Raw genomic sequence first — 14,940 nt, 5'->3', positions numbered from 1 at the left:
ACTCTCTGAAGGTACTTTTACTTATTTTTCATGATGATTCATAAAAGTAGTTTACCTTTCTGGGAACACATTAAGGGCATTGGGAGACTAAAGGTCTTTGTCTAAAACATGAGGCACAATGTGATTTGTGGCATGTCCAACTACATTGAGCCAGTAAGCAGAGCACAATCAGGGCACTGAGTTAAGTTCAGGATCCAAGTCCCTTGATAGGTGTACAGAGGCATTACATTACTCAAGCAAATCAGTGTCAGCTCTCATTCCCTTTATGAGCCAGGTGCACCTGCAGGCGGGCCGGCTGTTATTCACACAGTCCATTTCAGTCTCTATTTTTGAATAGACCAGGCTTTGACCGGCATAGAACTTTTCCCTTGTCATTGTGCCCCTAAACATACAAAACACTCACAAGAGAGGATATCAAATATGTCAGTGGCAGATTGAAGGCATATTTGCTAAAACATTCCCACAACATCAGAAACAATCAGTGTAACTGTATTCCAAGTAACCTAATGTGGGTGCATACTATTTAAACAATGTGGGTGCTCAGTGGAAAATAGGAATCCTATCATATATAGGGCCCCTAAAACCTTTAAATGAAATAAAGAAAAAACAGGATCAATTTGTTTTCAGTGTGCTTTCAAGTGATGAGTCATGAATACACTTACTGCGTGTCACCACCCCCTCCAGCCTGATGATGTTGGGATGATCAAACTGTCCCATGATTGATGCCTCAGCCAGGAAGTCCCGCCTCTGTTTGTCAGTGTATCCTCCTTTCAAGGTCTTGATGGCCACACAGATCTCCTTCTTGCTGGGCAGCTTCAGGCGTCCGCTGCACACCTCACCAAACTCACCTAAAGATAAATACAAGGAATAAACAACATCACTCATCAAAGAAATGAGGGGTTTGCATTTGGTTGTGTTATATTGTCCTGTAGATTTGTTTACACATATTTAAGAATTACACAGGACATGTATGATATATTTAAAATGTCAATTTAAACAGACGAGGATATACTGTATATCTGTAAACTATTTGCACATTTGCAAGTTAAGTTGTGTATTTATTTTGATGGTTGAACTTTGATACTATGATTAGGGTCAACACTATATTTAATCAACTTCCTGTTTAATCACTTTGTGAATGTATGTGTATGTACATGCTGCCAACTCTATAAAAAGGAATAAATGACATCAGAAAAAAACATGTACTGTATAAAACAATAATGTTTTTTATTTAAGAAATGCAAGGATGTATTTTCTTCATCAACATACAGTGTATCTCTAGGAAAATGCTTAAATGTGCGTCAGCTTCATGATACATAAAGTTGTGTATGCTCAAAGATTTCGATTTGAATTCTTTAAAAACAAAAACAAAACAAAAAAAAAACTAATTACATTAGTTGGAAGTAGAGCAATTGCTTCCAAATATAATTATTATTTTTGAACTTGGTTTTTTTTATGTCATAAGCTTATTTTGTCTGTAAAAATCATGGGACACATTTTTGCCACATTTGTGTCTCTTCAATTATTGGTATCAAGGCAGCAAAAGGTAACGAAAAGTGGCCAACTGGATTAGCAATCACAACTTGCCCCGTCCAGAAAAAATAAAAATAATATTGAGTACCTTTTGTTCCCTCACTTCGCTAGCTCAAATTTACCTATGAGAAAATGCTAACAAGTTTAGCATGAGACAGAAACAATGTACATCCTGTCCTTGATCAGTGACTTATTTTATCTGAATTTATCATTTTACAAATAATGTCATCTCTAGTGTTTAGTCCGAAACTAAAAGTAAAAACTGATTTTGATGATTACTTCTTAACTCCCAGTAATAATAATAAAAATATGTATTTCTTAATTGTATAGATTAAAGCAGAAATGTTGTGTAAATGCCTATAGTAATGACACCATGGGTAGTAACACAATTTGAACTACAGCCACCTATAGTCACAGTTAAGAAAATTCCACTTCATTGAACAGACAATAGAGTAACCCCATGCCACTACGAGAGAGAGCAATTATTATTACTTGCAGGTGATGGGATGTTTATATACCTCAGCATATAGCTGCATATGTGAATGTGTTTATTTAGTATGTGTTTTAGTGGGTAGTTTAAGCGCTCTATGGACAAACTGGCCACTTCAATGACAGCCGGCCAATTTTCCAGCTGGTGACGTGGTCTGAATAGACTGTAGAAGACATGTACAATGTGTGTATGTGTGTGCATATTTCTGTGAGTGTGTTTCACTCCGTACTTAATATCCATATTGCAGGATTATGTCAGAGCTGAGACATGTGGATATCTCTCTCCGTCCAGTACAGTAATTTCCAATAGCAGCTCTGGATCAGAGAGCACAGGTTGGACCCTGGACTCGAAGGAACAGGGTCTGGAAGAACTTAAGCTGAAATAATTACAACCTGTCTAAATCCCAAACGCATGCCTGCTCTCTCTCCTCGGCTCTGTTTTTTGGGTCCTCAACAGTGGACGGACGAGCCAGGCCAAGGCACCTTTTAATGTGGTCACTCTGAGAAAGGAGATCTTAGCTCAATAATGCTTGATTAGGGATACTCGCTCCTTTATACATGCTCTAAGTAAAGCAAGGTATCCCTCTTTGATGTTGAGGTCTGATCCATGCAAGCCGAGTGGAGCATGTGTTCCGTCTTTTAACACACAATCACCGATTGGCAATAAGATCAAAGTCTTGTTAACATAATGAAGACAGATGAGGTTCAGAGAACGTTTGGATAGAGAAGAAATATGTTGTGTATTGTTCTGAGCGCATATATGGGTTCATAAAAATCACACGGATGGGTGGTATGCTGTATTCCAGCTGACGGATAAAAATGTTTGCATCATGGCTTAAGCTCTGAAGTTCACCTCTGGTTTTCACTTCTCATTAACTTCTTTTGTCAGGAGCTAAAGTCTCCATTGGTTTCCTTAGCTATTCTAATAGACTGCAGTTCAACTGAGTTTTTTGTCCATCTCTCCCTCTGTGCGGGTATAGCTGATGTAACTAGCAGTTCCTTGAGTGTTGACTTGAGGCAAGCTGCAAAAGACCCTGAAGTCCAATGCGCCCCATACTGAAATGTCTGTTTTGACAGCATAAATAAAAATGTTTACAGCCTGGTAAAAAAACGATTTTGTTCTGAATAGCTAATAGCTTTATCGGCATGCATTGTGCAGGGGTTGATTTAAAAAAAAAGAAAAAGATAATCAATTATGATTTCATGAAGGGTAAGAGTTATTCATAATGGGGGCATAGCTTATCGGACATGCAGACTGATGGCTTGTAAAGGTTCATGAGGCTCGCCTTAGCCCAAGCTCTTTGCATGTTTCTAGAAACAGCATTTCAAAATGGCGACCAGCATCTATGGCTTTAAAAGTTTGCTCAACAAACCAATGGGTGATGTCACTGAAAATGTGCCCATGTATATGCAGCATACATACAGTATAGGCTCAAAAGTCTTTGTAGGTATCGTCAAAGCCCCAAAAAGCTGTAGTTGATGAATGTTAAGATAAGATAAGATAAGATAGAACTTTATTGATCCCCAATGGGGATGAAATTCAGGCGTTGTAGCAGCAGCAATACAGAAAAACAAAAACAAACAAACAAAAAAAAAAACCCTGAATAAAATCTCAACATAAATATAATTTGAAAAATAGAAGAACAGGATATATACAGAGGACTATACAGGGTGAACTAAACAGGACAATAAAGAAATGATGTGCAGTGAAGTGAGTAACAAAATAACCCTAAATTAGTCTGCCATGAAAAGAAGACATAAAGTGATGTGAATTAAGTTAATTATTTGTCAAAGTATGACCTTTCATTCTTTAAACATCTAAAGTTTGTTATTGTTACAGTTAATAAGTTATAACGGTACATACTCACATCCTTATCATGATTTTAAAGCCACTTCCCAACGGAGATAAAAAATAGTTTTTCGCACAGTCAGATGTTCGGCTTCATGTTAGAATGGAGAAGCACTAAAATAAATATACTTTGCCTCAGCCAGGCAGTGTTGCACATTAAAAATGTATAGCATACTGTAGTGTAGCCTTCTTCAATGTGAATTCAACTGCGTGAGAGGGCATCGGGGTCAAGCGTTATTGGTTCAGAACTAAGATACACGTGCTGGTAGTTAAATGTTTTATTATGAACACAATATTTATCTATATAATTTCATGTAATTTATTCCAGTTAATTGAGCATTAGCATACTTATTCTAACATAAAAACAGATACTTATTATTGGTTTCTAAACAGTAATTGAACAGAGACAATACGTGTTAAAGGTTATTCTCCACCCATTCAGCGTATTAGCTCTTTTGAGGTTAATGTTATGTCTCCACCATGAATGATAAAAAATGTGTTGCAGAGTGTCTTGTAGTCCAGTTTAGAGTCAGGTATTACACTCTCAGGCTGCCCTGACAGCTTTACAGTGTGCACGACTGGTGGGACTCTGGAGACCGACCTGTCGTTATAGGCACTGTGTTCTTTACTCTCCAGCTATGCTGCCTGCACTCCTACATGAATCACAATGCATTACCCTACCATCTGCACTCCTGCTCAAGTTATCAGGTTGAACACATGGAGAGGAGAGCAAGCTTGTTTTACTGTGGCGATCATTAGACAGAGTTCAAATTTAAAGCATCAGGCTGTTAGCTCGGGTTAAAGTGATGAGGGACTGACGAGAAATGAAGAAAGGAAAGAGGGAGGTGAGGAGAACAACTTCTTATTTCACAATCTCCCTCCCCATCAAACAGGAGGGATGGAAAAAAGGGAACTCAAGCTGCGGCTTTAAATGCCTCTCATTTCCAACTGTGCAGTATATGGCAGAAAGTTAAACTATCCTGCTGCTATGAAAATGTGGATATGCCGAAGCTCTACATGCACTTCAATTTATCTATATGTGGATGTGCACTTGGTGTGTCTTTGTCATCCAAGTAGAGCGTGAAAGAATAAGGAAGCAGTATTATGAGGTGAGAGATGGAAAGAGGAGGTCAGGGACAGAAGATCCATTTATTTCTCTTAATCTATTTTCCCCTTTTTTTAAAAGTAACTCTTTGGTGGTTCCTTTTGTCTGCACATACAAACATTTCCTGAAATGAGCAAAGCAAAGGGGTAATTTGATCTTAATCTGAAACATTTTGTTAAATGGTATGTCCCTATTTTGTTCAGTGGGGTGATAAGTTATTGATTTGTGAACCAGCTCTGAGGGGAGAATCAAGATACCCTCTACCCTCATTCACCTACTGCTTGAGGCCCATGGCCAGTAGGGGGCAGTGACTCAGAATTTTACAATATCAGTAGAAAACCTCTCTGAGAGGGTCCCATCTGACTGTACTCACTGTTGTTGAACCATTAAGGGTTCCAATATTCCTGTGACAATTTAAATGTGTTAGCATTGGTGTCAGATATTTTTTTTAAATAATGCTGATGGACTGGAGTCTGTGAATTTTGCTTAGGGCCCCAACAGACTTTTGAATCACAGCTGAATGCAACTTTAATCTCTGCTTAACTGTTTATATTGTGAAGAAACAGTACTATAGACATATAGTGTATGCTTGGAACATATTCTCCTTGATTTTAATTACTGTTTTTAGTTAATTTTGACTTTGTGAGACCATGGCGACACAGAAAAAAAATTATGTCACAAACAGAGATCCAGTCTCACTGGTAGGCAGCCATCTGCCGATACCAACTGGGCGAGAGAATGGGACAGAGGGAAAGAAAGAGAGAGACAGAAGGACACTTTTTTAAAAGTTTGTTTGTCTGTACTCACCCGCTCCAACCACTTTATCGATAGCGATGCAAGAGGCGTCCAGCTCCTTGGCAAACTCGTGCACAGCCTGGCTCGGGTCCTCGTAGGTGTGAGGGTCCACGTAGGTCCTGATACCTGGCAAACGCACTGCAGCAGAAGAAGGCAGGTGGCATCCGTTGGTGACCATTTCATTTATAATTCTCTCCACTTTTGTTAGTCCCTATGACCATGAGTACTGCAAACATTTTAATGATGCTAAACTCACAAGGATGAATCCCAAAGTGCATACATGGACTGAGAAAAGAAAACTAAAAACAACCTTATGATAACCTTATGATGAACTTATGATATAGGGATACAACTTTACAACAACAACCACAATTCAAAGATAATAGGGTCTCCATTGCTTAAATATGTTTGGCTTTAAAATACTTTTTCAAGCAAAAGCTTAGAATGTGCACGTAATGTGTAAGACTACCAGCAGTTTAAAGATGCAGCTAATTAAAACCAGACATCGGGCCTGGAGACAAAAGTGTTTTTAAGTAACCTATGTGCAGCTATTATGTCATAAAAACACAATAACAAAGAACGTCGAAACATTTAAAGAGATGCTATTTAAGACGAATCTCAACACCGTGACCTCAAAAGATTTGATGTGAAATGGTATTTCAACGTTTAACTGATGTTACCCCTTGGTGAGCTGCAATGAAACACAAAGAAGATTTTGTTCTGAGAAAACTCTAGACATTGAACTTTATCAGCGTCAGACAACAAAAGCTTACCATTAACTCTGGTAAAGTAAACACCAAAGCCACCAAAAACGATTTTAATGTACATAATGCTCCAGTGAGTATTGTTTAAGACTGACTTAAAACATAAATAAATAAGTCAACCTATCCTTTAAGTAATAAAGCTGTACTTTATTAGTCCCAGTGGGGTCATTAATGTTGTCCTTGTGACCTAAGCCAAAGGATTCATGAAGCTGCAGACAGCCGCACTTCAGTGCCTTGGGAGTTTCGGAGGGGGGGATGTTCTTTACTTGGATCAAGGTGAAAAGGAGGAGTACTCCTAATAAATAACACACTGTATAGAATCAAAGAAGATCATGAATAACCAAAAGCAACAAAGCTATAAAAAGAGAAAATGGAGGCATATGTTAAACTTGTTAAATTTAGCAGTGGGAGAAATTTGTGGTTACTAGATACAGTTGGAATGGAAAATGTCAAATTAAGTGAGACTTTCTTGCCACTGGTCATATAGAGTATCAATTGAATACCTATTCACTGGAGTAAAACTGAAACATATAATTAGAAATTATAAAACCTAAACTTTTAGTATTTGCTCCAACTTGCTGGGAGAAAAATGGTATCATTTTTCCTTCAAATTAAGCCTTTAGGATTGGTTAACAAATGGACCGAGAAACCTCCACTCAACATAGTCTCGGTCCGGTTACTGTCATCTCATATGGCCAAACGAAGCGGAGTAAAGGGGGAGCTACTTCGCACTATGAAAAAAAAAAAGAAGATGCTTTCAATCAACAACTGTTTGTATAGATGTGTAGAAACATAAATAACAGAGAGAAACTGTCTGTCATAAAGTAATGTACAATAATTTGTTTCCTAAAGTCAAAGCTTGAGTGCAGAGAGGGCAGATTGAACCAGACCTCAGGAAAAAGTCCAGTACTTACAGTGGCCATTGCCAAAGTGCAGTCTTTTCTCATCAGGATGTTTGGATTTGCTGTGGCAACAAAACCTGCCAATGCAAACAGAGAGAGGTCATAAGTAGTGCCACATAGCCCAATAAGAATTCACCCGTTGGGCCAGCCTGGAGGACAGCAAGCACTGAGTGAGTGAGTGTGTGTGTGTGTGTGTGTGTGTGTGTGTGTGTGTGTGTGTGTGTGTGTGTGTGTGTGTGTGTGTGTGTGTGTGTGTGTGTGTGTGCGCGTGCGTGTTTAAGTGTGTAATCCCAGCTCTTATAAATCAAGAGAGGATCAGTAAATCTTATAATGAGCTGTGGATTTATACTCTCTCTGAACAGTACTGACTGCCAGCTTATGCCACACTTGCACACTCTTACACACGAAAACACACACAAAATTATTCAGTTCCCCCCTATACATATTGTATGTATGTCCCCATAACATATAAAGAGTGATTTTGTCAGGCAAGTGAATGATAGACAGACCTGCCAATCAGCACGTAGAGCAGAACTGTGAGCAGGATGATGGCCACGGCGGAGGATATGGCAATGAGAACAACTTGGCTGTTTTCACTGGAGATGGAAAAGGCAGCTGAAAGACAGAGAGCGACCAGCAATGAGCACTGAATGCTTCGAATGTTTTCCCTCTCCTGTAATTTATTGATGTCAAATATCCATGTGATATAATGTGATAAATGAAAAGTTAAAGCCTCCAACGAAAGTTTAACCATTTATTTTGGGTTCCTCCATGTATTGATCTTACACTACAGCTACGACTATTTTCAAAGATCTGAACACAGAAACAGCCTTTTCTGAGCAGGGCTTAAATACAGACATTAATAGACAGGATCAGGGAGGATTTATAATTAATAACTTCACAGACATGGTTCGGGACATTCTGAGACTCATTTTAACTGTTTGAAAAGAAGCATAACACATGTCCTTTAACTTTCTAAAAACTTTATTTATTTTTTTTAACTTAAACTATCTTTATCTAAAAACATGCCATAGCAAAAATGTCAGTATGTTGAGGCTACATCAACTGATATTTGTGCCAGTGAAATGCTCTGATTTTTACATTTTGCTCACACACTGAGGCACCTTTCAAAAGACTGAAAAGATTTTGCATCAGAAACAACTTTTAACATAAAACCCATTTTTTTCCAATTTGACTGGATGTAGAAACTAATTTTTCTCACTATTCGCCGAGCCTTTTTAAGCTTAACACAATTGCAACAGTAATTGTGTTCTGAACCTACAGTCAGGGCTGGTCTCAAATTGGAAACTGGGGCTGCTGGCTCCATATCCTGCAGCGGTGCGCGCTCTGATCTGCAGCAGGTAGGCAGTGTTGGGCTTCAGACCGTTCAGAGTCACATTACAACCCCGAGCACGGAGGATGGTGTAGCTGGTCTCCTGCTCCTCCTGTAACACACAAACAGAAAAACAGGAACAGAGAGGGGGATTACACATGTGAGCAACTTGGTTTCTTTTTCTTTCATTTCAGTCAAGCCTAAAAAATAAAATACACATCAGCTGTGTTCATTAAAACCCAATATTTTCTTTGTGTGCATTTTAACACACAAGCAAACACCCAGAGACATCCTGGGCAGTTTTGTAGGTTTCTTCCTTATCTGATGAATTATGCCTTTTATACTTTATGACTTCTCTCCTACTGATGTCCACTGATAAAACAACAGGAGGATTTACACGCTGAGTCCGCATGCGACACATTGTTTCCAGATGTGGGAGGAAGAAAGCGTTGGTGGAAAAAAAAAGAAGATTGGGCGGGAGGAAAGAGAAAATTAAGCTGTCTGAGCTTTACAGATTTGTATTTGCACTTTCACTGTATTATGTACCTTAAAATGTGTAGGTGTTACGAGGTGAAATTAGTCAGAAAATAATGGACTACTAAAATGCAAATTTGTTAATACATGGCAAAAGTGAAGTTAAATTATGATAATTATACAGATGCATTTAATAGCACAACATGGCTTGACGTAAAAACATTTTACATCGGTACACTCGAGGAAATGTTTTCTTTCTTTGCTGGGCTACCCCTGCTGCAGGCAAGCCATGCGATCACATTATTGGATGCTACGATGCAAAGTGTTCAACAGGGGGAAAGCAATCTTTAATCTAAATGACAGCCTATTAGAGAGGATTCTCACAATCCTGAAAATGAGCTACGTGTTTTACAACACAGCTAAGCTCATAAAGATTGCCGAATCATGTTCAGCCAAACTCAAATCTTCATTTTATAGAACCAGTTATAAAGAAGAACTATAGGCAAGGGCATAAACGCACAAACACAGAAACACACACGGGAACACACATGGGAACACACACACACACACACACACACACCCAAAGCAGCGTCTAAAAGAAACGTCCCACTTATTAATGGACTGGATCAGACTTTTATGGAGCACAAAGCTTTTTAAACTGCTCGATGTGTGAGGAGGTAACTGATACAGCAGACCTGCATCGGGACAACTCTTCATCACAACTATAAATCTACTCGCAGCTTGTCACCGTTCCGCGTTCCGGACAGCATGTGATCCCCTGAAAATCACACACAGGTGTGGCATGAGCACGCTTGTGTGTGTATAATGTGTGAGTGTGTTAGATACACAGAGACAGAGAAGGAAGCTCAGGTCAGGCGTCTCCTTTTCATGCAGACTGCGGCCGGACAAACTGAGTGATCCAGATCTGGTCCACCAGTGTGTGTGTGTGTGTGTGTGTGTGTGTGTTACACCGAAACACTGCTAGAATTTAATATGGCCTCTGCGCTGCGTTATGCCTCGACAATCTAAACAAAGCTGTAGCAAATTATAGCCTGCATAAAGCACACACACACACAATACAAACGTCGTACAGACCCCAAAACAGGAGATGTACAGCAGAAGTCTTATAAATACAATGTTTTACTCAGCATTCCTTCCATCTAAGACTAAATAAACAGCCCAAATTAAAGCAGATTAGAAGCCTTTTCTCCCTCACTCTCCTTTTTCTCCTTTTTGAGATCACAGTGATAAAACATGCAAAAACAATCAGCAAACTGTATTCCCACCAATTTCAGTTTCGCTAAGTGCACTTTGAAATGCCTTATGGAGTGTCCTTTAGCCGGCTACAGCCACACGAAGATCATATAGCTCGTATGGGATTTCCAAAGATGAAACACCTCTGTTCTTCTGGGAAGCTTTCCGGTTGGAAATTCCCAAGAATATCACCAAACATTCCTAAAGAATTCCCATATATAGGATACAGAGTGAGGGAGCAGGTCTTGCCCTTTAGCGTAGGTTTATGACAGTGTGACTCACATGTGATGGCAGAAAGAGCAGTGCAACACAAGAAAGAGGCTAAAGGCCGAACATGTGGGACAGATAGATAGATAGATAGATAGATAGATAGATAGATAGATAGATAGATAGATAGATAGATAGATAGATAGATAGATAGATAGATAGATAGATAGACAGACAGACAGACAGACAGACAGACAGACAGACAGACAGACAGACAGACAGACAGACAGACAGACAGACAGACAGACAGACAGACAGACAGACAGACAGACAGACAGACAGACAGACAGACAGACAGACAGATAGATAGATAGATAGATAGATAGATAGATAGATAGATAGATAGATAGATAGATGTTACAGATGACTCGTCCAGAACTCATTTAATTCTAAGTATTCGTCATGTTTGTCACGTTATTTTGTATAATTCCTATGTCATTACTGCTTCAGAAATGTGACACTTTTCATAAGTACATGAAAAGTGTACCCAAGGGGTAAGTCGGCTAAATAGAGTTACTTAATGACCAAACGTTTTTTGACTCACTCAGAGTGAGCTAATATGAGACTGTAGCAGGCGGGAGAGAGTTGGGCTCAGTCTCTGTGCATTGGACTAAACTTCTGCACCATGTCCTCTGTTCATCATCATGTTCTTCTTCACATTGGTTCACAGCGAGAGTCTGTTGGACTACATGTAGATGTTCCCATTATTGCATCCCATGGCTGACTCTGTGACCCGCCTCTTCCATTTTTGTTTTATTTCAAGGTCATGGCCTGCTGAAATGTTCTAGATATTTTCAGGGGTGCATATGTGAAAACAGCTTAAGATAAAGTGGCTGCATGCAAGTATGAGAAGTCCTATCAGCACTTGTGAGATTTTTGAGAGCACAAGACTAAATGACTTATGACGATTTATATGTAGAGTTTGTTCTATCTCATATTAGAGAAGCCCTAAGCTATACTAACACACATTTTCGCTATAAAAAAAGCCTCTCTTTGTCCTGCTCCCTACATAAAAAAAACATTGTTAAACTCAAACAAAGCTCACTTCAAGACTTTCCTTGTCAGCCATTGGTTTAACTCACACATCATCTAAGGAGTAGATTGTCAAGTTAACAGAGGTATTTCTGTTGAGTGATGTGTGGCTGTTGGCAAAATGTTCACTTTCCTGCATTAAGAGACGCTAACGTCATCACAGAATTGCTATTGGATTACAGGATAATGTACACAGTGTATGCCTGTTACAAACTTGTGTAAATACAGACCGAGAAAGCCGCAAACTGAGAAGTAAAATGCTGCTGCAAATCTGAACATCTCGCTAAAAGCGCACTTTGATCTCTCTGTTTTTGTGTTCTGATTCACCATCCTGTTTATGTGTACATGCAATTATGTCTGTCTGTTGGTGTGTGTGACTAAAAGCCTCTTTCCGTCTCACAAGTGAGTCATGGTGTTCTCTTGATGTGGGGGAATCTTTGCTGCGACTCTTGTCCTGCAATGGCCTTGATGCTTGGCATGCTTGAGGCCCTCAGCGTCCCTCTGCCTGCCACACGGAGAGGCCTCTATCCTGGGTTGTCATGGGAGTCTCCCCTGGTTGTCCCAATTCTCTCCATTGCATGGAGGCGCCTTTTGTCTGGGGTTTAAAATCCGTGGATATGTATGGCTGCTGTGGAGAATCCTCTGGGAACTTTGTTTGTGAGTGTTTTTTGTGTGTCCGTACCCGAGTGTCTGCAGTGATTCCTGGGAGACGATGTGATTAACAGGGATCAGCGAGAAAGGCCCGGAGATTTCCCATAACAAAAGTCTGTCACACTGACTCTTCCTGAGACGTGTTTTTCAATATCATCTTTTAATGAATATCATTGGTGTGTGAGCATGTGTTTGCGGTTTCATAAGCCACTGTTAAAAATAAGACCTGCACTGAGCTCTGACCAAGCATCAGTCTTTAACTCTTCCTTTCGCTGTTTTCCGGCCTTGTTTTAACATCTTAGGTAAGGATGGCTGAGCAAGGAGCAGAGTTTAGAGGAAACAGCTTCTGTCGGCCTACTAATCAAGAGATTAGGGGCCACTGTTGGCATTCAGGCAAACTGTGAGCTGGGACACACACAGACAGATACACACACACCCTAAATCTGCCAGAGTGATTAAACTTGCATCCACGGCTAATTTCACCATCAAATGTCAGCCATAGCACAGCATTGGTGCTGAAAGCCATTGTAATTCGTTCTGCACTAATTTCCCTCACAGAGGAATGAGCGACCCCACAGACGCATTTACTGTCTGCCATAAACCTTGTCTCCATTAGGGAGTAGAGGGGAGAGGAGGACAGGATGAGAAATAGGAGGAGAACTGAAAAGAGATAGAAGTTAGGGAGGGGAGGAGGATGATCAGCAAGATGAAAAAAAGGCAGAAAAAGAGAGATTAGAGGTGAAGGAGTACAGAATAAAGGAGGGGTAGTGACACAAGTTACTACATATATATATATATATATATATATATATATATATATACATATATATATATATATATATATATATATATATATATATATATATATATATATATATTCATTAAGCTTAGCTCAGAGATATCACACCAGGTGAAACCAAGCCCAAGGAACATAAAATCGCCTAAACCCAGTTTTTCAAAAAAAAAAACAAAGCGTGAAAAATGTAAATTTCTGAGCACCTAAAATTGATCTCTTTATAAACTGGATTTTACTTTTCGATAGGATTTTTTTAAAAGAAAAATCTACTTCACTGATCTGACAATCTTGATAAACACCTTGACACAAATGCTAAAAAGTGCAGTTTAAGAGGCGTTGCGATGATCAGGTCAATCATCTCAGTTATACATTCTGCACCAACCTTTTCGTAGTACTTGATCTCATAGTCGAGGATAATGCCGTTGGGTCTTTCTGGCTCCTGCCAGGACAGGGAGACACTGTTTCGAGACGTCTTCTCCTTTTTGATAACTGTTACCGGGGAGGGAGCTGGATGGGAATCACAGACAGAGAGGGGAAAAAAGAAAGAGTGAGTTCCTTTAAAGTGAGGTTCAGTGGAAGTTCAGTCTCCAGTGTTGCATCCTGGCAATTGTCTATGGTTCCTGTTAGCCTAATTCAGTTTGCTGCCCAGTGGGGCCAAATTAACGGCTGTAGCCAAGAGTTGGTGGAAGTGGAACAGGTCCCTGTACCTAATGCAAACAAAAGCACAACGACTCAAAATGTATAGCCTTTCATCAGTGTTATATCCAATTCAGTTCTTATAATTGTCTTTAAAAAAAAGTTAAAAATGTCTTAACATACTTCTTTTCCCGAAAAACCTTATCAGAATAAAACTCACTCCAAAATGTTTTCATTTATTTTTACAATTCACCTTCAAAGAGGCTACTGTGTGTCTGGGGAAACTGTTAACTATTTAAAGCTGTCAACTTCTGTTTAGCCATTTATTTAGTTTCTCACAATCATTATGCCTGTCTTTATTGCTGAGGAAGAGAATTATCACCAAATTAAATAGCTTGCCCGGCAGCATGTATCATAGCGCTTGCTGTTGCTCTGCATTGTTAGGAAAAGTGTTTTACTTTTTATTTGCTCTATAAACCATCTCTGTGCCTTTCTTTCACCGCTGTCCCCGTTCCTTTTGGTGTGGCGCTTTCTCCCTGCGCCAATCTTCTTACCAATCCTTCACCCATGCATCGCCTTGCCTCAGGGAGTTCACATGGTCTCAATCTAGTAATTCAGCACATCCCTCCCCTTTATCGAGTCCTGCCACCCCCTCCCTCCCTCGCTCCGTCTCTCTCTCCTCACTCCCTTTCTCATTTCCCTTTTTTTACTGCTCTCTAATTGCCAGGCAGCTCTGGGGCCAGCCCGGCATCTGAGGCATCGACTTTTAATTTTATTAGACCACAGGAAAAAACATGTTTGGCTTTGAAATGTTCGAGCCTTTTCTTGATTGTGATTATATAGTTGCTGAGTGTGTACGTGTAAGTGTGACTATATGTGAGTGTGCTTGTGTCTTTCCGTGCATAAACTTTGCGTGCATTTCCGCGGGAAGTTATTTTTTCTCCCGTAATGAATCCAGATGGAGAGAATCTGTTTCTATACCCCCTGCTCCTCCTCTCCTCGTCTCCCTCTGGTTCTGATAGCGGGGTGAGGCTGTGTTTTTTATTGGCTCTGTGGTTTA

The 14,940-nt window shown here is 39.7% G+C and overlaps 1 protein-coding gene across 4 annotated transcripts in view; it reads right to left on the bottom strand.

The window, feature by feature from the left end:
• The window catches only part of epha3 (eph receptor A3), a 97,535-nt gene that overhangs the window by 24,931 nt on the left and 57,664 nt on the right, over nucleotides 1-14,940 (bottom strand). For all 4 annotated transcript variants that reach the window (XM_079357759.1, XM_079357757.1, XM_079357758.1 and 1 more), the window contains exons 6-11: nucleotides 13,627-13,751; nucleotides 8,720-8,882; nucleotides 7,947-8,052; nucleotides 7,450-7,514; nucleotides 5,784-5,909; nucleotides 663-848 (exon numbers count right to left, since the gene is read on the bottom strand). In XM_079357759.1, coding sequence (XP_079213885.1) covers nucleotides 663-848; nucleotides 5,784-5,909; nucleotides 7,450-7,514; nucleotides 7,947-8,052; nucleotides 8,720-8,882; nucleotides 13,627-13,751 — 771 coding nt within the window. The remainder of the gene's footprint in view (nucleotides 1-662; nucleotides 849-5,783; nucleotides 5,910-7,449; nucleotides 7,515-7,946; nucleotides 8,053-8,719; nucleotides 8,883-13,626; nucleotides 13,752-14,940) is intronic.

Source organism: Symphodus melops (assembly GCF_947650265.1).
Source record: "Symphodus melops genome assembly, chromosome: 12".
NCBI lineage: Eukaryota > Metazoa > Chordata > Actinopteri > Labriformes > Labridae > Symphodus > Symphodus melops.
Note: the sequence above shows the minus strand (reverse complement) of the source record. Positions and strands in the feature narration are given on the sequence as shown.